The sequence below is a fragment of the Myripristis murdjan genome, chromosome 15, assembly GCF_902150065.1.
Source record: "Myripristis murdjan chromosome 15, fMyrMur1.1, whole genome shotgun sequence".
In the NCBI taxonomy this organism is placed as follows: Eukaryota; Metazoa; Chordata; class Actinopteri; order Holocentriformes; family Holocentridae; genus Myripristis; species Myripristis murdjan.
This window is the reverse complement of record NC_043994.1, coordinates 11,913,913-11,938,912: the sequence shown is the minus strand read 5'-3', so window position 1 is coordinate 11,938,912 and position 25,000 is coordinate 11,913,913. Positions and strand designations below refer to the sequence as shown.

At 42.1% G+C, this 25,000-nt stretch overlaps 1 protein-coding gene across 1 annotated transcript in view; it reads left to right on the top strand.

Moving 5' to 3' along the window:
* The window catches only part of camkmt (calmodulin-lysine N-methyltransferase), a 120,585-nt gene that overhangs the window by 64,031 nt on the left and 31,554 nt on the right, over window positions 1–25,000 (top strand). Inside the window, exon 4 of the mRNA XM_030071062.1 lies at window positions 23,594–23,654. Within this exon, the coding sequence (XP_029926922.1) occupies window positions 23,594–23,654 (61 nt within the window). The remainder of the gene's footprint in view (window positions 1–23,593; window positions 23,655–25,000) is intronic.

Below are 25,000 nucleotides of genomic sequence, written 5' to 3'. Positions count from 1 at the left end.
GCCTTAATATCTTTGAGGTGGAGTACAGTGACAGCTGAAATGCATAACTGTAACTATTTCTATTGATAGGTCCACTATCCAAAATTGCTGCAGGTCAGTTTAAAGAAGAATCTTAGACTCAACTTAGAAAATGGAATGAGCATTAGGGCTGAATGATATGGTTAAAAAAAAAAATCATTTTGCAATTCATTTTACAGATATTGCGACACGATTCACGATTTTAGTAGGAATTATCTTTTTTTGCATAATATTTTAGATTTTCACTGAAAAGGCTATTAAAATGATGATGTTGTAATTATTGCTGGGTTCAAACATCTTACATCTGGAAAATATAATTTCTAGGCCAGGGCATCTCTGTAGCACTGTAATACTGAATCTACAACACTCATTTAATCTTCAAAAAATTACAGCTCCTGTGATTTGGATATTACATTTATTGATATTGCACTTACATCCATATTGTGATTTTGATAATATTTCGATTCGTTGTGCAGTCCTAGTCTTTATGGTTGTCATCACCATCCTGGTTCATGTGCTCATTCCACATTTTTGTCAGCGTAGTCTAAAGACTCCTCAACCCTCAGCAATATTGCAGAGTGCACCTTTTAAGAAGTTTGTTTTTGAAAGACAGTGTGTTAGGATACTTTTACATGTGAAGTATTTAGCCCATTTAAATGCTAGTGCATTCACCCTCTTTGGTGCAATTCATTTGGGCAGATGTCAACACAACAATCACCCCCAAAACAACCAGCCGCTTCTAAGTGAACCCTTGTGCGGTTCAATTACACTGAAAACACTGTTAAACCCTGATTCAACCAAATTGCAGGAAGTAAACCAAACACATGACATATTACTATTGTTACAGGTTGAAGTAGGAGCTTCTCTGCCTTCTCTGCTCTTACCAACCTCTGATGCAGCATCTTCGTTGGAAAGAGTGGATCAGTGCATTGTTGACAACCTGGAGTTTTAACAAGTGTTCATTCTGAACAACGACTTCAAAATGTGTTTGGTAGCAATGCCAAAGCAGGATTAGGCTACCTCCAGACGACCAAATGTTGCTGCAGTACTTACCAGCTTCATGTTTTCTGGGCCTTGGCTAATTTCTATGACTTCTTTCTTCTGCCATGTTTTGTTTATTTGATTGTCACAGCAGAGAGCCACACGAAGGCCGGGGCAGAGAGAGGATGACATGAAGAAAAGGGTCAGACTGGAAGATGGGGTTTATATTTTTGCCCCGTTCCATTTGTTTGTTTATCTGTTTGTTAGCACGGTATCCCAAAATGTTATTAAAGGATTTGCACAAAAGGGCGTGTGGCAGTGGATGTGACTTCTCAAGAGAAGGCATGTAATTTCCAAACTGATTCATGTAACACTGACGTTTGGTGGAAAGGTTGGTGATGAGGTGCTGCCTCAATCCTTATGTGTACATCATCTGACACTGCTGGTCTACAACAGGGTGTAGGAAGATACAAGATATAATAATATCACAAAACATTGTCCAGAATTAACGATGATGTCACGATACAGGCTAAAAAGTTAATAGAAAGACTTTCTAAATCAGCCACACACACATAATGGTTTAATGACTGAATGTATTAAACAAAAAAGATTATATTCAACTAAAAGCATGAAAAGTAAGAGTTGAGAATTGTATTGTGTTGACAAAAGTGTGCACTACTGTGTGCCATCTTTCCAGGGTGTTTTTTGTTTTGTTTTTTTGATCCAGTTGAATTTCTGCAATGTGAAGTTGAACTGCACCAAACTCATAACAAACCAAAAAGTATCAGTTTCACTCTGATTTGGAGCAGGCAATCAGATGAGAAACAGGTCAGAAATAACCTGTAATTTTTATTTGGTCTGACTGCACCTTTAAAAGGATAGTCATCAGGTCAGGTGCTAGCCTGTCTTGGCACCCATTTCCACAGGGACCAACAAACACACACACACACACACACACACACACACACACACACACACACACACACACACACACACACAGCTCCTGGGAGCCATTTTGATAAGTCCCCATCTCCGTTATGAAATATTCAACACAACCTTCTGTTCCCAATCACAGTGCCATGCTCTCTGTAGGCTGGGCTTAGTGTCCAACTAGTGGCACACACACACACACACACACACACACACACACACACACACACATACAATTGCACTCACACTGGGTGTTAAAGTATTCTTTCCATGTTGTCGCATCTAGATCTTTTGCCCTTCTCCATTTGCCAAAGAAAAGGGATCAAGAGATTTTTCTTCCCCGTTCTTCTTTACCTTTCACTCTCTTGGATATCAAGGTAGGGCAACTGGCAGTGGAAGTTTACTGCCACAAAGTGTCCTCTGCTATAGCAATAACCTATAATCAGGAATTCAAAAGAATTATCTTTTAAATCCGGTGCATTAAAGTGTACATCCTGGACAGATTTATTTATTATGTTATCAACATTTTGACTATTTTTAGCAACAGTTGGCTTTGGCTCAGTCTTGATAAATGCCATTCTCATATGCCAAGGGTATTTCATTAAAATATTAGGAGGTCAGGTTACTCAAAGTTCCTCCCCAGCAAAGATCCAAGCCATTATGTAACTTTTCTTGTGATTTGTCAGCCTATATGGATGTTTTATTGAGAGTCTATGCATGTGTATATAACTATAAAATATAACAAAGTATAATTCAAAAATCAGTACCCTTCCCAGCCTTTCTCACATTAGACACACTGACAGTAAGAAAAAAAAAAAAAAAAAGCAGGGCTACTCATAAATAAAAGTATCAGAATGAGTTTTCCTTAAAAATAGAAATGAAAATAAAATACTGCTTCAGTCCTCATCTGAACAAGACTGGGTCTTCATCCTGAGCATTTATCAGTAATCCACCAGTAACATGAAGTGCCCAAACTGAGGTAACATCAGGCAGAACAAAATCACAGCAGTTTCACTTGATGAAAAAGTAATTATTTTGAACAATACAATTTTTTCTTTTTCTCCCACATTTGCTTCTCTCTCACTGAATACAAGCGCTTCCTGCTGTACAATTGTTTTGATTGGCCAAGATGGTTTAGTGATTCAAATAACACACAGGATTGGACAAGAGATACAGTAGCCACATCAAACCACAGCACTATAAAGAATTTGCAAACTGTTTCGCCTGTAACGCCTGTCATAGGCTATATTATGGTGCCTTTACTTATTTCACACAGCATATGGGAAATTGGTGTTTTTCTGTCCACTCAACCATCTAAACCTTTTGAAAATTCATTATACTAAAAGAGTTTACTGATAAGTAGGTACTTGACAGATTCAAAAACTGCACTCTTTTCTCATTGATTGTGCATTCAGTTCCCGTAATGCACCTCATTTGCAGTACTCTCCATCAGTTCAGTTCACTGCTGTGTGAAATGAAACCATCACTTATTCTGTGATATGTGTTACAGCCTATCCACGGTATGTTTCTAGGTAATATGTACTCCAATGTCATGCTTCTTTTGTCTTTCCCCTTCCAGTGCAATGTCTAGCCAGGGCGGGTTTTCCAAATTTGAAGAAATGCAGGCCATGTGTTTTTTTTTTTTTTTCTTTACAGTTAATTGTATTTCAAGCTACTCTACTGGACAATGTAGTCCAGTGGAGTAGCTCAAGAAATGTTCACTTTGTGATAGAAGCAGAAAAAAAATTCATACTGATAATGATTTCTTATGATGATCAAAATCTGATATAGTGCCAACTGAGCAGATACCCAGAAGGCGCTATAGCGCCCCTGATATGTCATTTCCAAAACAGCACCTACCAGTAATGACACTTTAAGGGCTGGCTCTCCATGTGCTCACTGAATGTTCACAAGTCATAGCTTAAATTGTTCCTCTTGACCTTGCCAACCAATTTATACCCAAATGATGCCCCTCTGAGGCTGGTAAAGTTCGCCGGCTATGCGATTGGTTGATTCATGTTGTGCTGTGTTGTGGCAAAAGCTAATTCTGGCTTTTTTGCTGGACATACCTGTTTCCTTTTGCCAAACCCCCTGCACTGCTGCAGCCAAAGCGCACTATGCCCATTAAAATGATTGAGATTCCGTGCGTTTTTATCACAATGCCTGATCCTAGCTGAATGTGGCCTGTCTAAACGGTTTAGGAATGCTAAATGCTTGTAGCTTACATGTTTGTAAGATTTTAAACCCATGATTTCGGGCTGCTTTTAGGGCATTTAAACAAACAGCCAACAGGCAACCAATGGTCATGCTCTGAAAATCAGTTTGTTATTGGGTTGGGCTTTCAAAATGCTGCTAACTACAGGCTCTGTTTGGGCTTGGATTGAGAAAATGCAGTTGCAGATTGTGGCACTATTTCAGGCTCTAATTCTGTACTCAGTTATTTCATTGTGGCTTGCAAATGAAAAAATGGGTGTCATAAGTTTTTTGAGTTTTCAAAGAGCATTTAAAGCACAAACTGACTGAACTAACAGGGAATGGACTTCAGCTCCAGCAAGCCTGCCAAATGAGATCCCCACAATGGTTTGAAACACACTCACAAAAGATTCAATTCATCCATTCATTATTCTCTGGCTCTGCTGTCTTCATTTATGTGTTGAGACCCTTGCTCCATTCTCCCACTCATTTATTTTTTCTTACTTTATCAATGTGAAACAAATGCTTGTTTCCTGTTCCGTTCAAAGAAGAGACAAATATAGAGGCAGTCCTCTGGAAAACATAATTTACTGCACCATATCACTCAACAAAAACACGCTTTGTTCTTAAAACTCCAAGAATGCAGGTAAATCAAAATTTGAATAGTGAAATAATTTCTTTCTTCTCACAGGCTAATCTGAATGCATTTGCAGGGCAGAGGTGAATATCTTGGTTTGTGAGCAGAAACAGTCACCAGCACGTACACACACACACACACACACACACACACACCTGTGCATTGAGTACTGGGGAAGGAGGTAGTCTGTGGTACAATAACTAGCAGGCCAGAGGCCACATCCATTATGTTTCAGCATGGCTGTATGAGCTTTCTTTTGTCACCCTTCATAATGGACCCACTCTGGAGGGGATGTGGTCAACTTTTGTGTGTGTATGGGTCTGTGTTTTTACTTTGGATTCTGCAGGTGTCATATCTTTTTTATATTGTATGTGTCGGGTGTCACAGTAATCAGAATCCTGTGACTGTCAGTATTGTGTGTGTGTCGGTGTTGCATTGTGATTTTACAGAGTTTGACTTATACAATACACAAACCTCCATCTTCAGTCCCCATCGCTGGCTCCCCTTCACCACAGTAAAGGCCCTCCCTGCCTGAACATCTGAAAAGAGACATGGGGGGAATGAGAAAATGGCCCATGCTTAGCCACGCAACATGCTAGCTGTGCTCAGACAATCAGCATAGCATTAGCAGGATTGTTGAATAGAGCCGTCATGGCTGCTGAGCCCCAGGGAGCCAGTGATCTGCCTATGGGTTTTATGGAAACTGGTAGCCCTGCAGAGCCGCTGTGGAGGAGAATGGAGGCTGATGTGTGCTCTGTGGGAAACTCCTCCGAGCAACTCAGGGGCAAGTGATGCCCCTGTGCTACTTTTTGGTAGCCTTTTGTCACTTATTTCGTTTGAAACCCTTTCCATTCCTTTCCTTTCCTTACTATATGCTACACAATACTATACTATACCATACTGTGCCATGTGGTTGTCTCTGAGGGTAAGTGGGTGTGTTTTTGTGTTTGTGTGTTTATCTTCATATGGGACTTTACTGCTCTGATGGAGTGCAGTGATTATGTGGAGGCCTGGATGTACATTTAGTTGTGTGCTGTTGTGTACACACACACACATATACATACACAAACACATACACACACACACACACACACACACACATCCATATGCACAACTGAATCATGATAAAGAGGCTTTGTCGAGTTGTTACAACTCTTTCTGTGTGTGTGTGTGTGTGTGTGTGTGTGTGTGTGTGTGTGTGTGTGTGTTTGTGTATGTTGTAGGTAGTCGTCCATATGTTATTCACCCAACTTCCTCTCATCTTTCCCATCCTCATTCTTTCTGTTTTTTCTTTCCTTTCTTTCTCTCTCTCTTTCTCTCACAGTCTTCCATAACTCATCCTTCTTATCCCTGTCTTTCCTTCCTGTGCTCCCTACCTCTTTCCATCTCTTTCCGTCTCCTGGTCTCCCTTAGGTGTTGTGCAAGGTATTATTTTGAAGAAGCCTGCCACTCTGGCCAGATAATGCTTCTACATACGGAGAGAGATAGAGGGAGGGAGAAGAGGATAGGAAGAGGTAGAGAAGGAGTTAGATAGGGCTAAATGGCCTTTTGTTGACCCCAGGGTGTGCTCCATTGGTGTCTGGGGGCCCTCTTTGTCCAGAGCTTTCACTGTGATTAGAGCGTTTGAGTCGACAATTCACTTAAGACCCCCCCTCCGCCCAATCCCCCCTCTCTGCGCCCCATCCCCTCCTACTGCTTCTCTCCCTCCCTCTTCCTCTCTCTCTCTCACACACTCTCAGGGTATATTACTTGTTCTTGTAATGCAGTTAAGCTCAGCTAGAAGCCTTTCCTCATAATACCACTTAATTCCCCATGTGGCAGCCCAGGTAAATGCAGAGGGAGAGAGAGGCAGAGAGAGGGAGCGGTGACGGGGCGGGAGGCAACGCACAGGGAATAGAGACAGAGTGAGGAAGCGAGGGAAAGGTGCTGTCTTTCTTGGTGGGCCCCAGTCATGGACCCAGTGTGATAATGGCTCTGATTGCAGAAGACCTTCATCCCTCCACCTGAGAATCTCCATGTAAAATAAGTGGCATTTAAAAAAAGAAATAGGCACGTGGGGCTCAGAGAGGTGGGAGAAGGAAAGAGAGGGAGGCTACACCTTAATTAGTCCTCATTTAAGACCCTGAGTGCTCCCCCTTTTCGTTTACCCATGCTATTTCTTCCCACTGCCCCTCTTTTCTTTAAATCCCTCTGCCCCTTCTCCTTTTCTTCTCATTTCTCCTGTCTTTCAGACCACTCTTTCCCTACAAAGTAGCAGCCCAAGAGAGGTGCAGTGGGTAGAAAGAGAGGAAAGACATGACAGGAGGGAAAGTGGCAAGGTAGTAGAGGAGAGGAGACAAGGGGAAGAAAGGAAGGAGGGAAGGAGGGAGAGAAAGAAGAGGGAAGGAGATGGAGGAGGAGGAGGGGTTGACATTGCTCCTGGGGTAGCGCTCCAAAACGGAGTGCTAAAATCATTTCAGCTCAGATAAAGCTCTGGCCGCTGCGAGGCCGCCCCAGGATATCTGCCCCGCTCGTCTGCCTCTCCAGTGAAACGCCGATGCACACAGGGAGCCTTCAGGCAACCTGCCACAAACACACACACACTTAAAAGGATGCAAATACACACACAGACACTAACTTAGATGGAAGCATGGCTGTATCATATGCGCACACGCTCACTGGCCTTTCTTGGCGAGTTTGTCGCAGTGCAGTTTATTTCAGTTGAGAGAGACAGACAGAGAGAAAGAGAGAGACAGAGAGAAAGAGAGCCTGGAGGTCCTCTACCTCTTTGAGTAATCCTCTGAACCTCCCAAATTAACGCCCCCCCAGCACCAGCATCACCACCACCCACACCCACTCCAAAGTTCTACACTTTTAGCTCACAAACTCACCCCTATCCACCCTATTAACCCTTACATCCCTTTCTCTCACCCCCTGTAGCCCCCCTCCCACCCAGCCCTCACCACAAGCCCTCACTCACTAGTTCAACCAATTATTGTTTGACTGTGTGTATAAGTGTGGGTGCGTGTGTGTGTGTGTGTGTGTGTGTGTGTGTGTGTGTGTGTGTGTGTGTGTTGAAAACAAAACTAGGTTCTCAATCTCAAGTCATGTTTAGGTGTTCTATAACTGGGCTGTGGTGTGATACAACCCCCGACTGAAACCACAACATGAAATGTTCAGCCAGATCTTCTCAATATTTTGGGGATGGCTCAGTTGAGACCAGTTTTTAGAGGAATACAACTGAAATTATTTTTAATCATGGGCATTCACTACAGCCAGGGGGGAGTACACACACACACACACACACACACACACACACACACACACACACACACACACATATGTTAATGCACACATGCATGCACACAGACACACAAACACACCTACAATGTATGTTTATTACAATTCCATTGACCACTGCATACCTCAACACTGAACCTATGCAGACTTGTGGCTTTCATCTGGCTCTGCTGACACTGTCCAAAATGTCAAAATTTAAGAAGCGAGCTGTGAAGAATGTTGACTGACCCTGCCAACAGATGCAGAACACCCCCTTCTGTAGGTGTTCATATGGGATTCATTGTGGGATTGTGATTTGTGGCTGATGGGTGCTTGAGGGTAGAAGAGGGGGGCACAATACAGAGTAAGCTAAATGCTTTGTTTGTTAGAATCATAGTCTGTTGTTGTTTGACCAGAGAAAGATTACAGCACTCTCTGCTTAGGGACATTGCATCACTGTGCTCTATTACACTCATAGTATTGTGTTCATTACTTATTAAGAACCAGGCTGCTTCAGATAAGATCAGGATGGATGGGATGCATACAGTATGGGTGTGTGTCGATAGAACTGGGTCCTCTTATGCTCTTGGAACAAAAGTATTCAGAGGCAATCTTGCATTTTGATTGGCTGTGAGGTGTTCTGATGTCTACCAATATCCTCAGGTATTTTTGTTCATATTTTTGTGTATGTACCACTACACCTTGGCTACCTTTGGTACCGGCAACTGAGCTCATACAGAGTGACAGTTGACCTCTTGACCTGTAGCAGCTGAAACACATTAACCATCATGTAGAAGGAACTATAATCTTAAAAACAAAAAACAAAAAAAAACAAAAAAAAAAAACAATGAATTAGAAATGACACTGTGGTATCACTGCAAAAACACACTTGAGGCCATGCTATTCCAAGCAATCTATATTAAACTTTAATTGTGTTGCACCAGAATTTGAAATTCCCCACTCCCACGGTCCTCTTTTTTAGTTGTTCTTGCAGGTCAGCATTCATCCATCAGTAACCACGTCTTTAAAGGATCTAATCCCACCAGAGAGAGAAGTGAAGCTTCGATCAGCAGGTTTTTGGTTCAAATCTTCATATCCACCAGGAAAATCTAGATGGGTGAAGTTAGCGATATACTGTCCTTCTATAAATGAGTACCATCACAGCTCTCTTGAGCAAGGCACCTCACCCCCATCTTCTCCAGTGGAGTTGTTCAGTGGCTACCTGCCAAGAGAACAAAACTCCCAGGTGTTAATGTGTATGTTTGAATGAACCCCTTCTCCAAGCTGTTGGTGTAAATCCGAATGCATTCATGGTCAGCATGCCCGGTTGTTTTAAAACACATTCCAGTGAAAATCTCTTGATTTCACAATCTGCGTCGTTGCATCCAAAAGGTTCTGCCCACCCTTCATCTGCCCCCACCTCGTCCCTTTGCTCCCTATGTCCCTTCTTCCATTCTGTCTCTCCCCCTCCCCTCCCCACCTCCTCTCCTCTCCTCTCACCACCCCTTCACTGAGATAGAAAATCTGGGTCTCATGTTTAAGGCATCAGTGCAGTTGTTGGGCAGAGTGCTGGATACTCTAGTGGATGTGATTTCTATCTCCACTCTCTCGCCCACTCCCTCTCTCTGTCACTCTCCCTGAACATACCCCCCCACCCCACCCCAACCACCGTGAGAGGCCTCCTTCTTTGAATTTCGATAACTTTGTGGTGGTATACAACGCATAATCTTACTCTGCACACTCAGGCGAGCACACCCACTCTCACCTGCCACAAAAATAGAGACACACTCTGGTAGACCATGTCGTCATCCAAAACCAATACACATACACACACATATACTGTACACTGTATACTCATGCATGCACCATACTCAGTCATGGCAGAGCGGTGCAGAAGGAGGGCTGGTCTTGCTATCATCCCCTGTCAGTCCTGTCTAAGTAAAGTCAAATGATGATGTCAAACAGTCAGAGGCCTATAGGAATTATGGTATGAGCCATACAGATCGTCACATAAGTAATGGACACTGTAACCCAGGGAGGTCGAGCCAGCACATTGCAGACAGCAGTTCTTATTTCTGAAATCAGTTCCACTGGTCCAGATCCATGTTCTTGTGTGTGTATTCAGCTATTTCTGCTCTTGTAAGAATCTGTTTGATTTTTAGCCTATTGGAGTGAGGATCTCGCGAGTCCTCTCTTTTTCAAGCTGCTTGTTAGGGTTAGGACTTGGGTTTAGAGCTAAGGTTAGACGTAGGTTTAGTTTAATTTAAGTGTTAAAGCTAGGCACACACCATGTGATATCAAAGCTGATTTAGGCATCCCAGATGGTCCCAGACAAATTGTCAAGATTTGAGTGAAAGTGTTGGAGCAAGCACAGTGTGAGATGATCAGCATGTCATGTCCTGATCTCAACAGTCTGAGACCGTCTGAGATGTCTGGATCATTTTCAAGCATATTTGATAGTTTTGTTGTTGTTCTTGTAGTTTGAGAGCGTACAGTGAGTTGATTTGTTTTGTTGCCCACATTGCAACTTTCATAATGGACACTGTCTCACCTCCAGTTTCCTTTGTAAAGCTGATCAACCTAACCAAGTATACACCCAAACCAAGTTTTCCTCTTTCTAGCTGCATGCATGCATGTGCAAATGAAAACTGCAGCCAGTTGATCCATTATTGTTGTTGTTGCTGCTAACACTCAAGAAAATACAGCAGTGCTTAACCCCTCACATGTCAACACAAACACTCAAACACACACACACTCAAACACACACAAATAGACACTATATGTAATAGTTTACTGATTCAGAGTCATGCATATATAGTGTATAAATGAGTCACAAATACACACTGTTAAAGATGGCATGCAAAACATTTTTTTTTACTATTTAATTAGTATTCAAGAAATTGGAAATAAATAAATTAAGTAATAAATACTTAATCACAAATACAACTTAGCACGGCACAGTTCATGTACTGTTATAGGCCTCGAAGCATCCTTTCAAATCAGCTCAGAGAGAATGCAGCAAGGAAAAAGCAGGGAGGGGCCGAGGAGCAGCCATCTTGTCTTCTCTTGTTGTATTGTTTTTTTTTCTATGTGATCCCGCCAACAAGAACCTCTCATCAACAATTTGCATCTCATCTCTCCTTATCCTCTCCTCCCTGCACCCTTTTCTCATTTTGTACCCTCTTCCCTCGTCTCCTACTCACTGTTTCTCCCCTTTTTTATGTCCCACTACCCTTTCCTTACTCTCCCCTCTCCTCCCCTCTTTCTCGACTCTCCTCTCCTTCCCTTTTCTCTCCACCCCTTCACCCTGTTCTCCTCTCTCACTCTCCTGTCCTAATTGTTTATATACATTAACATTCAAGAAAGTAGATAGCTTGGTGCAGGTGACACCCTGTAATTTCACACCCTTGCCTTTCTCCAAGGAAGGAGAGTGAGATGCAATCTGTGGCAATCTATGATTGTGTTTGTGTTTGTGTATGTGTGTGTGTATGCGTGCATGTGCGCAGTGTAATCTGGGGTTGTCACAGGGCCCCATGCCACTCTCCCTATGCTAATCAATGAATGAAGCCCAGCAAAGCTCTCGTCTGCCAGCTAAGCCCCACATACCACAGCGCTGATATGTCTATTAGCCACATGTCAAACTCTCTCTCTGTGTCTGTCTGTCTGTCTCTCTGCCTTTCTCACTCCCTCATCTCTCAATCAATTGCTCTTTCTCTCCATCACTCTCTATTGCTATTTCTCTGACCCACTCTTTCTCTTTCTCCATCCAGCATTCACCTCTCTCTGTGCTCTCACTTTCCTTCTGGTCCTCTCTCTCCTGAATGCTCTCTCTCTAATGATAGCAGCGGCACACCAGATATGAGTTCATGAAGTGAACAATTTGCCTCCATTCATTGTCCGTGAGAGGCGAGAATCTGTGTGTGCAGGGCATGATGAGATAGATGACAACAACACTCATACCCCTAGTGCAATGGGAAAAGTTTGAAAATAATTAAGCAAAATGTTTGCTGCACAAAAAAGTACCTGGTTCCACTTTGTATTTGAGTGTAAGATGGTTATTGGGATTCCCCAAATTATGTGACCCATCTTGGTGAGATCTTGCTAAACAAAATGATGTGTGTGCAGAGGCTGTGGGTCATTTTGGTGTGTAGTATTACATGAAAAGTAGGGCTGTACCTGACCCACAATATCCTGAGTCGACTCACTGATTTCGATTTCACGCAGTTGCATGTGATGTGTTTTCGTGCTGATTATGGACAGAGTGGCTGACAATGACATCTTGAGACAGTAACTCCGTAAAAGTGACCATGGACTTCAGTACTGTGCTTGCAATTCGCCAGACAGTTAATCCAATTAATTGCTCAGCTACCAGTTCTCAAAGAATATAAAAACATATTTCCCCATTCCTTATTGCAGTATATGTAAAAAAAAAAAAAAAAAAAAAGCTGGCAACTTTAGCTCAGGTGAACTAAACAAATAATGTTAACTTGCAAGCTACCCTCCCATCATATCCATACAGCTATAACCACTTGGCTGGCTTGCTAAAGTAAAATATAATTTAAAATATAATTTTATCATTTTGTATAAGATTACGTTTTCAAGGTATGTGATTTGGGATTTTATTTGGGTATAATGAAATGACAAAAATGAGGAATTACAAAATAGGCCAACATGAAATTAATCACTTGCTTTGTTTGACCCAAGAATACAGAATGCTGATAAGTTGCAAGTTATGATCGAAGAGCGAAATAACACAGAGTGAAGTGGCTGCACTGTTTACATATTGTATATCAACCTCCCTAGTTCCCTCTACTGTGCTGCTGCTAACCACCCAAACTACCAGCACCACCACTCACACCTCATCCAGCATCCAGGATGAGATCCAGGAAGACACGTGGTCTTGGAGACAGTCATGCTGACAGACACGCAGGTAGAAGGAAGATGAACTGAGCGGAAGACATACAGGAAAGACAGACAAGTGAGCATTAAGACAAGACAACAGGCAGGCAGGCAGACAGCTAGACAGGCAGTCAGACAGGCAGCCAGCCCTGGCATTTTGCAGCAGATAAGTAAGCTATCAGAGGAGGGGGATAAATAGCAGAGTAAAGATTGGTCTCGGCCCCCTCGGAGAGGAGCGGGGGGCCACAATGCAGGCGTGGCGGACAGATAGCCCCCTGCTCTCATTATACGCTGCCTAATCCAAAACGATGTTTACTCAGAGAGAGAGAGAGAGAGAGGGAGAGAGAGAGAGAGAGAGAGAGAGAGAGAGAGAGAGAGAGAGAGAGAGAGAAAGAAAGAGAGAGAGAGAGAGAGAGAGAGAGGCCACGCTTATCGAAGCCCCGCACAGTCCTCCAAGCGTGTGTGTGTGTTTGTCTGTGTCTGTGTGTGTGCATGTGTGCGTGAGGGAGTGTGTGCGTGTTAAAATGAGCCTATTCCAATGGAAAAAGGGATCAGGAGTGTCTCCAAGGCAGACTCTGTCGGCTAGAATGTCGATGCTTATCGCACACTGCCTGGCTCTTCTGGTGAAAGGCGAATAGGCTATCTAAACTGCCTATTCACTGCATGTGTATTTACCATACCAGCTAGGCAGAATGATCATTTCATAATTGCTATTATTATTATTAGCATACTGCTATTTCAATGGATAGTTCAAGCTTTTAAGGAGCCTGAACTAATCTGAGTTCTCAGGAGGTCGCACTCCTCTCAGGCCACTCAGAAGGCATCCACCTTTTTTTCCCCAGAAATATTAGCAGAAGAAATTGATATTTGTTCTTTATCTCCACTGAACTGCATTAGTGTTTCCAACTTGCTTCCAATCACAAAACCAAGGTAAGTGCTGTAAAGACTGGCTGAAAGGATTTCCAGGTCATGATGCATCAGACAGGCATCCTACAAACATGAACTATCCCTTTAATACAGGTGGACCTTGGTGTTTTGTCCTACCTCTACTGCTAACAGCTCCAGATTCTTGTAGCTGATAACACTGTCCTTGCTGCAACCAAATAATCAATATTGAGTTGTGTTATTTGTTATAGATGTTAGAACTGTGCAGTGTTTGGTGTGAATGCACTGACTGACAGCTGTGCACTTTGTTTTGAATTTTGATTTGAACTGAATTTCAGTTTGTCTGTATAAAAGTGAAATAAAGGCAACCTTTACAGCAAAACACACATACCAGTCCAACTTCAAGTTTGAACAAAAAAGTCAAAGGATGATAAAAAGAACTGTTTTAGCATGCCTGCATTGGGTGGCAGTAGTATTGCGTGCTGTGATGGAACAAGCTGGTGTTAAAACCAATTTTCAAACAGATCAGGTATCAGCATCAGGTACTGAAAGTGTTCAGAACTAAACGATCATAATTTATTGCACTTGTAATGCTGCACGTGGTGTTGGTATGGGCTTACAATGTTAAATTAACAACAACAATTAACTCTGTCCTGAAGTTTTTCATCAACCATCCACTACATATTAGAAAGTTTTATTCAAAAATGTTGTTATATACAGTACAGGCCAAAAGTTTGGACGCACCTTCTCATTCAATGCGTTTTCTTTATTTTCATGACTATTTACATTGTAGATTCTAACTGAAGGAATCAAAACTATGAATGAACACATATGGAGTTATGTACTTAACAAAAAAAGGTGAAATAACTGAAAACATGTTTTATATTCTAGTTTCTTCAAAATAGCCACCTTTTGCTCTGATTACTGCTTTGCACACTCTTGGCATTCTCTCGATGAGCTTCAAGAGGTAGTCACCTGAAATGGTTTTCCAACAGTCTTGAAGGAGTTCCCAGAGGTGTTTAGCACTTGTTGGCCCCTTTGCCTTCACTCTGCGGTCCAGCTCACCCCAAACCATCTCCATTGGGTTTAGGTCAGGTGACTGTGGAGGCCAGGTCATCTGCCGCAGCACTCCATCACTCTTTGGGGTCATTGTCCTGTTGAAAAATAAATGATGGTCCAACTAAACGCAAACCGGATGGGATGGCATGTCGCTGCAGGATGCTGTGGTAGCCATGCTGGTTCAGTGTGCCTTCAATTTTGAATAAATCCCCAACAGTGTCACCAGCAAAACACCCCCACACCATCACACCTCCTCCTCCATGCTTCACAGTGGGAACCAGGCATGTGGAATCCATCCGTTCACCTTTTCTGCGTCTCACAAAGACACGGCGGTTGGAACCAAAGATCTCAAATTTGGACTCATCAGACCAAAGCACAGATTTCCACTGGTCTAATGTCCATTCCTTGTGTTTCTTGGCCCAAACAAATCTCTTCTGCTTGTTGCCTCTCCTTAGCAGTGGTTTCCTAGCAGCTATTTGACCATGAAGGCCTGATTGGCACAGTCTCCTCTTAACAGTTGTTCTAGAGATGGGTCTGCTGCTAGAACTCTGTGTGGCATTTATCTGGTCTCTGATCTGAGCTGCTGTTAACTTGCGATTTCTGAGGCTGGTGACTCGGATGAACTTGTCCTCAGAAGAAGAGGTGACTCTTGGTCTTCCTTTCCTGGGTCGGTCCTCATGTGTGCCAGTTTCGTTGTAGTGCTTGATGGTTTTTGTGACTCCACTTGGGGACACATTTAAAATTTTTGCAATTTTCCGGACTGACTGACCTTCATTTCTTAAAGTAATGATGGCCACTCGTTTTTCTTTAGTTAGCTGATTGGTTCTTGCCATAATATGAATTTTAACAGTTGTCCAATAGGGCTGTCGGCTGTGTAGTAACCTGACTTCTGCACAACACAACTGATGGTCCCAACCCCATTGATAAAGCAAGAAATTCCACTAATTAACCCTGATAAGGCACACCTGTGAAGTGAAAACCATTTCAGGTGACTACCTCTTGAAGCTCATGGAGAGAATGCCAAGAGTGTGCAAAGCAGTAATCAGAGCAAAGGGTGGCTATTTTGAAGAAACTAGAATATAAAACATGTTTTCAGTTATTTCACCTTTTTTTTGTTAAGTACATAACTCCACATGTGTTCATTCATAGTTTTGATTCCTTCAGTGAGAATCTACAATGTAAATAGTCATGAAAATAAAGAAAACGCATTGAATGAGAAGGTGTGTCCAAACTTTTGGCCTGTACTGTACATATTTGGAAACAAGCATGCCTGGAAGTTTAGTATTCAATATCAATTTCAAAATTGGTACACACCCCTTCACACTTCATCCTACTAGTTGCAACACAAGCCAGATCCAGCAGCCAGCTCTCTGGTGCCTCACTGTGGTACCATTATCTCTCTCACACGCACACACACACACACACACACACACACAAATGCTCACACACACACATGCACACACTTAAACTCGTGCACTCAAAAAATCTTCCGCACTCTGTTTCTCTTGCTCACTCACACACACACACACACACACACACAGCTCCACGGTCTTGTGAACTGTGTGTACCCTGTCTAGGCTGGCCGGGGTAATCCTGGCCTCCACTAAAGTAGCCGTGTGAGAGGACAGATTGTCAGTTGATCATGGCCAGCCGAGAGCCTTATCCCTTATTGGATCGGCCATGGAGGAGGCTTAGGAATTATCTGAGGCCTCGCTTAATGTGGAGACAGATCACCGCCAGAAAGCTACGGAGCCTGCAGACACACTGGGCCTAAGGGGAGAGGGAGACTCTGTGTGCATTTCTGTGTGTGTATGTGTGTGTGTGTGTGTGTGTGTGTGTGTGTACGAAACCGAGAGAGGTGTGTGCATGCATGTTTGAGTGTATGAGTACAGAAGAGAGATGGAGGTCTGTGTTTATGTGTGTGTGTGTGTGTGTGTGTGTGCATGCATGCACAAAGCAGCATCACGCCCCACTTAACCCCATCTTGACAACGCTCCTTCTCTCATTCTCCACACTTAAGGCCCAATTCACATCGAGAACTTCAACTGTAAAGATTACTACAAACCATAACCATACATTATAGCTGAAACATTCACTTCCATATCTGTGACAATAAGGTCCTCAGCAAACAAAGTGCATTGAATAATCAAAATTTCTCACAGTTTTTTTTTTTTTTTTTTTTTTTTTTTTTTTTAATTTACATCTTGGTTGGTTGAAGATCATCCAAATTATTATTCCCAGATCTAACCAAAATGGTTCTAGTTATTGTTTTTGAAAGTTGTTTCTCCCTTCTCCTTCCCTTCTCCTTCCCATTGTCATGCCTTTCTCCTTCCACCCTCTCTTCTCCTCTCCTCTTCCTTTGTCCTCGCTACACTTCACTCCTCTCCGCTTTGTTTTTTCCTTCCTTCCTGCTTGTCTCCAATCCTTTCACCCTTTTCTACATCCTTCTCTTCCTCCCTCACCCTGTCTTCTCCCCCGATCTTCTCCCTCCTCCTCCTTCTCCTGCTCCTTCTCCATTGCTTCCTTTACCCATCTAATGCTCTCCATAGCCTTGCACAGCAGTCATTGATATGCCCCCCTGACAGCTCTCAACAGGAGATCTGACAGGGGCTGATGAAAGACAGGTGGAAACCAACCAACATTTTCTTTCTTGGAGATAAAAGAAAAAGAGCTAAGAAGAACTGTTGCTGTTGTTGTTGTTGTTGTTGTTGTTTTTGACTTGTCGCTTCATGTTGTGAGCAGTTGGTTAAGGAAACGATTCATCCAAAGCCACATCTGTTGAAACTCTGTTTGCACAGTTGATTGTAGTAATATGTGCATGGTTATGCCAGAGGGTAAGTTTTTAAGAGATGTTCCATTTTAGCATAACATTTTCCTCACTCATTATGCTTAGATGACTCCATTGCGTTGTATAATTTTGTTAACTAATTTTTTTCCCAGATTAAACTTGAAATGATAATTACAAATGCCTGGGATTCCTTTTGAGATGATGAAAAAGTTTGGTTGACTTGTGTTTGGGAATATGATTTTTAGAAACTGACATCACAGTGATGATGGTCGACTCTGATGAAGTTGTCAACCTGCAGCTATGAATGTTAAAGCAAAGTGGAATATTGCTTGAAAGACTCTGTTTCATGACTTGAATTTCTCTCTTTCTCACATTTTAAAATAGTTTCCAGTTGTAAAATGTTTGACACAGATCCTGAAGTATTTAATTGTAAACCAGTCACGAAAGCCATTAGCTTGACTTTTGCAGAATTTTTCTGTAACCAACAAAACTAAACACAGTGAATGATACTGGCCTGATTACCTTTTCAGTACAGCCACCTGGGCGTTTGCAATGTGAATTGAGTTATTTGGTCTGTTGTAGAATATGGCAGACCTGCATAATGAAAATGAAAATGTGTTCAGATATTTCAACTATGTGAAGAGCTCTTGTCCTTCCCAGATATTCCAGCAGCTTCAAAAGCAGCAGATCATATCACTTTCAGGAGAAGCTCACTTAAGCGGTTCCTGTGTTCTTTTAAATGGAGCTATTCTGCTGCTGTTTAGCTAAAGCCTTGGACTGTTTTGTGTGAAAGCAGACTAACTGATCTTAATTCCTGTCAGCTTATCTTGGCTTAGCACACAGTGGGTTATTATAGGTAGTCCTGACCAAAACAGGCCTTGACCCCGTTTTACAAATTTGAAGGGGTCCCTTGAAAGTTTGATTGGCAGTTATCTCAGAAACTAGGCGTAAACTTCTAATATTGTACAAATGTCTAGCAAATTAAAGGACCCTTCAGGTTATTTTCAACCACCACCTATTTTCCTAATTATAGTTGTCTAAAATGTAGAAGGTTACCAAAATTTTGTGACATACTTTATTGTAGAGTTTTGCCTATGTCTACTTCTAGTTTCCTAGGTCTCTAAAAGATATTCACTGAATTAAGTAACAACAAAATTTTGAAGATAGTCAATTATCATGAAGGTAACAACTCCAAAAATGGGGGGCTTTTTGGGGATTATTTGGGGTTGACAGCAATGGAAATTATTTCATGTCACCGTTATTTTTGAAGTGTTGCACAATCACGGAAAGCATGAATTTGGCTATTTTTTTTTATACACCTGTATCTGAATTGTTCACAGGTACCCTCTTCTACCTAATGGGATCTAATCACATAAAATAGTCTTATTATTATAAGATTATGGCAAAAGTATGTCAAAACTGCTATCTACCCACATATGGGAGCAATTTGGAATTAAAAAGTCTGGTAGCCCACTGAATTATAATCCTGCATGCATATCTCACGTGGTTCAAATACAATCAGTATCAGACATACTTAAGGCGGTGTCTATTTTCTACCCGAGAGGTGTGGTGATTGACTAAAGTTGGAGTAGTATTTAGCTAATTTCATCCCTGTTCATCTGATTACTGACAGCCAGTCTGGCCAGATTAGCCTTGCTAAAAACCCTACAGTAGCCTGGGTCAGCCCCAGTTTACTAGGAAGTGGCTTAGATGGGGATGTGGGAGCTTGCCATTATACAATGCAACTTTTTCACATATTTGAGCGGGTGTTACTGCACTGTAATAATAGGTATGACTGTGAAGCAGCTAGCTATGAGGTGCAGCCAAGTATTATGACTTTTATACAACAGTTATTGTGTGTGTTTTGACTGAAGCGTTTCCTCCAAAGTACACTTACAATAGAGTTAAAAGAAAACAAAAAAACAGAAAGAGCCAAGAAATCCCACTACCTGGCTCCCTGGTTACAAAAATTGGCATGGCAACCACTTGAGCACAGCTGTATGAGAGTCATAAGCATAGATGGAATGTGTCTTTGACCAATCAGGTTGTGCTGCTGAAATAACAGGTTATAAATGAGTTTGTGAAGCACCCCAGGCCCGTCTTTCAGTCATTTCCAAGCTAACAGGGAATCAAGAAAAAAGGAGTACACTACAACACACGACTCGAAATCTTGACATACCTTAGAATATACCAGATATCTATTTATAGTCAATCAATGACATCACTCGCTGCCATAGACAGTTGGTCAGATACAGTAAAAACAAACGACACAGTATAACATTCAGTCCCAAGCATGCCACTGGATGTTGTCCACTGGGCCAGAATATCAGTGTGATATACACTTATTTCAGTTAACCATCAAATAAGAAAAAAAAAATACCAAGAAGTGCAAAATCTACAAGTCTACAAAAAAATTATTCCATAAATACCAAGCTAGAAGTGTAAGTTATCCACACCGTCTCTTAACAGTAGCAACCCAGAAATAAATCAACAATCTTGTGTGTTTTTTCCTAATTTATATTCGTATTCTGTGCACATTTTATGGGGAAAACCTTTCAGACATATTGATTATTGGCTGATAGTCTTTACTGTGTTTATACTGCATGTAGTTTGACGTGGCAGAGTGTCATGGAGAGTTTTGTGGAGTTTCCTGCAAAACACCAGTACATTAAGGGGGCAGTATATTCTTATATGATGAATGTAAACACTTATTAGAGCATTAGCAACTGATGCTGTTAAGTGTGTGTGTGTGTGTGTGTGTGTGCGCGCGCGCGTGCGTGCGTGCGTGCGTGCGTGCGTGCGTGCGTGCGTGTGTGTGTGTGAGGAAGAGAGAGATATAGCACACACCCATAACCATATAGGGGTATTACCACTGACAGGGGTTAGTGCCAAGGACCAGGGACTAACTCTATATTAAGCTGGCACACACACACACACACACACACACACACTCACTCACACTCACACTCACACTCTCACACATCAACACTGCTTCCCTTCCTCATCTAGTAATTGAAGGTGAGAAATAATTTCATTATCCTCAGGAAGAGTAATCTGCTCTCTGCTCCTGATCCCTTCATTTCCTACAGTGCACCTCGACCTGGGAGGCACACACACACAAACAGGCCCCATGTACTTATCACACATGTGTGCGCGCACACACACACACACTCACATGCTTCCTATCACCCTGGGCTGTTAATGTTATTGGAGTTGGGGATTAACCATCAGATTCACATATGCTTTACAAAGCTTTATTACTTAGTGCTGTCCGTCTTGCTCTTGCTCACTCATGTGCATGTACACACACACACACACACACACACGCGCACACAGATTCAAACACACAACTTTGTATGAAAGCAGAGTGAGTTAGTCTTGTTGTGTAGCAGCAGTTAACAAACAGAGACGGCCCTATTTGGCCTCAAAGCACTTTACATTTCTATGACTGGATTTGAGGGCCCAAGGTTATGTTTTTTTAATTTGTTCTGTAAATCACAAAAGTCCTTGAGAAATCTGCATTTAACAAGAACATTTGTTGTCCAGTCCCTTAATGTGTGTAGGACACAACAGGAAAGGACATGGAAGGCAGACCCACACCCCACCCCCCTCCCCCACAAATGCACCCCGGATGTCCAGGTGTAGTCCCGTGGCATCCCATGACAGAGGAGCCAACACAGATCTTGAGATGGGACACACCAAGCCCACTTCAGAGAGCTAATGTTGTGTCATCTCACATCTCCCACTAAAAATAATCCATGAACACACGGCACAGATGACAGCTGATGGTTGTCATGTTCTGTGCCTGCATGAGAGGAAATAATTCTCCGTGCCACGGGGGGGCAGTACTCTCAAAAAAGCCACATGGATGCCTAGGGATTGCGGAAAGACAAAGAAAAAACTAGTGTTAGCTCTTCATTTTCACACCACTCTGAAACCGTTTAAATATTTTTTTGATGGACAGATCAAGAATATGCCTGATGAGAAGTTGCAACTGCCTGAATGTCTTTTGCTTTTGGAAAAAGTTTATTTTTTAAAACAGTTTGCTCTTTCTGGTTAGCTGCAGTAGATTGCTAGCTAGTCCACACAATTTCAGCACAAATGGATTTTTGTTTCATTCTTCATCCTCGATTGGCCCAGGCTGAACAGCCAATTAGAAAGCTCTCTCTCAATCCTCTCAATGCCGCTGCTGAGGACCCAAAAACCCCAGTGAACCCAAATATATCTAGTGAATGCTTAACTTTGAGTTATTGCTGCACCTGCAGTGATTCATTTGATTCAACCTCAAATCCAACATTAAAACTAAATTCACATTTATCAAGAAGAACCACTAGGGTTAACAAAACTCCAAATGCAGGAAAAAAAAAAAAAAAAAAAAAATATATATATATATATATATATATATATATATATATATATATATAAATTGAGACAGGGCCCATGTTACTTTGGCAACATGTCATTCCTTCATTGACTGACATGCCAATATATAAACTTGTTTTCCCACTGTGTTGCCAGGGTGAAGTGAAATACTAGACAGAAGTTTTAAAATGTCACCTTTTAAAGTCTTACATGTCTTGATCCTCTGCAAATGCACAGCACAGCTCCTCTGGTTTGTGTGTGTGTGTGTGTGTGTGTGTGTGTGTGTGTGTGTGTGTGTGTGTCTGTGTGTCTGTGTGTCTGTGTGTCTGTGTGTAAGATGTATGTGTATGCTGCCAGGCCAAGCTGTAGCAAGGCTGTTTTTTTTTTTTTTTTTTTTTAAATGGGGAATAGGAATATTTGGACGTTTTATCAATAGGCATTATTAAATCCTGCTTGCTTGAGCTAATCTTGGCGGACTGGAGCAGGAGAGAGAGGGAGAGAGGGAGACAGATAGACACAGAGCGGGAGAGTGAGAGAGCAGTGATGTCTGCCCCACGAGGTGAAGAGAGACCGCCTGTAAGCCGCTTATTATATCGACTACTGTCTTTTCTCTCTCCTCCTCTGCCCTCCCTCCCTCCCTAGTTTTCTCTCACTACCTCGCTCATTTTCTATCTCTGTCTCCCTCCTGCACTCGCTTTCTCCAACTCATTCTCATTCTCTCTTCTCAACACTCTCTAACTCCTTCATATAAACACACACACGTGCACAGATGCACACACACACACACACACACACACACACACACACACACACACACACAGCGCCAAGCAGAACCTTCTTGTTCAAAGCCAGAAGCAAAAGCTGAAGTTTTATTCAAATGAATGTTTACTTCTTCTACTGCCAAGAGGTGTGTGTTTTTCTGTGTGTCTGTGTGTGTCGAGAGAGAGAAAGAATAGCACTGAGTATGCAAGTGTGTGTGTGTGTGTGTGTGTGTGTGTGTTACACACACGGCAGAAGGAGAAGGGCTGACAGTAGGTGATAAGCCAGACAGGCCTGCACGCTGTGATTATCACCCACCGGACCCCCTGTCTCTGACACACACACAGACACACACACGTGCATGCACATACACACACACACACACACACACACACACACACACACACACACACACACACACACACTCTTGCATACACAGTGCCCATTGAGAGATTGTGTTGCAAGGATTTAGGGTAGACAGACGGACAGACAGAGACAGAGCAGCCTTGGATCACAGGCAAGGTGGAAATCACAAGAAAAGCAAATTCATACAGAGTGGGAAACACTGCCTGCAATACGGTGCACAGAGTATACAGTCATTGTTTTGTTCTGTTTCTACTCTCATATTAAGGTATTGTGATGTTGAGACATTGAAATCAAGGCGACCTCTCACATTACGCAAGATGAATCCCTGAAAATCGATAGCTCTTACTTGAATTAAAATCAGTCAGTTGTAGATTTCATCACTCCTTATTTCTCTCTCTCTCTCTCTCTCTCTCTCTCGCTCTCTCTTTCCCTCTCTCTCTATTTGTCTGCCTGTCTAGGTGTCTGGCCATCTGAAGAGGTGATGGCTCATTACTGCCTGAAAAAGCGTCACATGTTCAAGTAAGTTTTTCCTCTCTGGAACCCCTCACTCCATCACTGAACAGCTTCGCTAACAGTACTGCCGCTCTCAGTGCATCATAAGCCAAAGTATGTCATATGGCAAAAGTGGAGTAACAGCTGTGATTACATGTATACATCAGTCTCTTGCCTGAGCCACTCTTTTTGAATGTTATATTGAGATACTTTAGGTCTAGCAAAACTAGACAGAGTACACCATCAGCTTATTCAGATGATGTATAGGTGAACTGTGTAGCATCAATAAATCATTAAAGGTGCACTATGCAACATTGCATACTGCATACTGTTTTTTTGTTGGTTCAGTCTAAATGGTCGTCACTTAAATCAAAGCTTTTAACCTTTTAACACATTTCTTATGAGAAATCATTGCAAATACTGTCAAGTAATGGGATCACCCTCAAAGGATAGCAGTGTCTGATTGTCTGTTTGTTGCATGGTGTGACAATGAGTTGTAAATTGCTTTACGGCACAAAACAGAAAGAGGGCTGTCAACAGCAGGTGGAGGAAGGAGTGAAAGTCCAATGGAAAAAATCATTTTCCACACGCTTATCCTCCTTAAGCAGATGAGGAAAATGTATACACAGAGGGTGGTGGGCCAGGAAGGTGGAGGAGGGATATCTTTGTAACAGGGAGCAGCACATGAGGTTAACTGGAAATTTGGTTAGAAACATGAACACTGGCCTGAGACACTGGCTACCATTTTTCTAAACCCTGGTCACAATAAATTTACAAAAAATTCTAAAATTATGTTTTCACTTTGTCATTACGGGGTTCTGAGTGGAGATGAATGAGAGAAAAAAAATGAATTGAAACGATTGTAGCAAGGCTGCAACATAACAAAAGTGAAAAAAGTGAAGGAGGTCTGAATGCTCTCACTGTATATGAACAGGACTCCCCGTGGACAGCCGATGTTTGTAGTCAGGGGATGGATGGTCACAGGAACTTCTCAGTAAAGACAAAAATTAACCACCACTCACTGAAATAACTTAACAAACTTTATTAGGAGCAAGCAACATGTTTTGTCCGTTTCGCGTTGCTTCGCATTTTGCTATTAATAGGAGAAGAACGCATATATCAGTATGTATCAATGCAATCAAACTGCTGGACAGTAGAAATGTTCTCTTGATTAAAGTCCCAATGGAATGTCCTCACATGACTTCTACTCCCAGTAAAACACAGTATCATAAATAGTGACATCTTGCTGTGCTAGTGGGTGTAAATTAAGATTTCAACCAATAAAACTCACAAATCTTTAAACATTCTTTCTCACTCGCCTATCCCTTCAAGTAAAATTGCATTTCTCTCTCAAATCGATATCTTATTGGGTG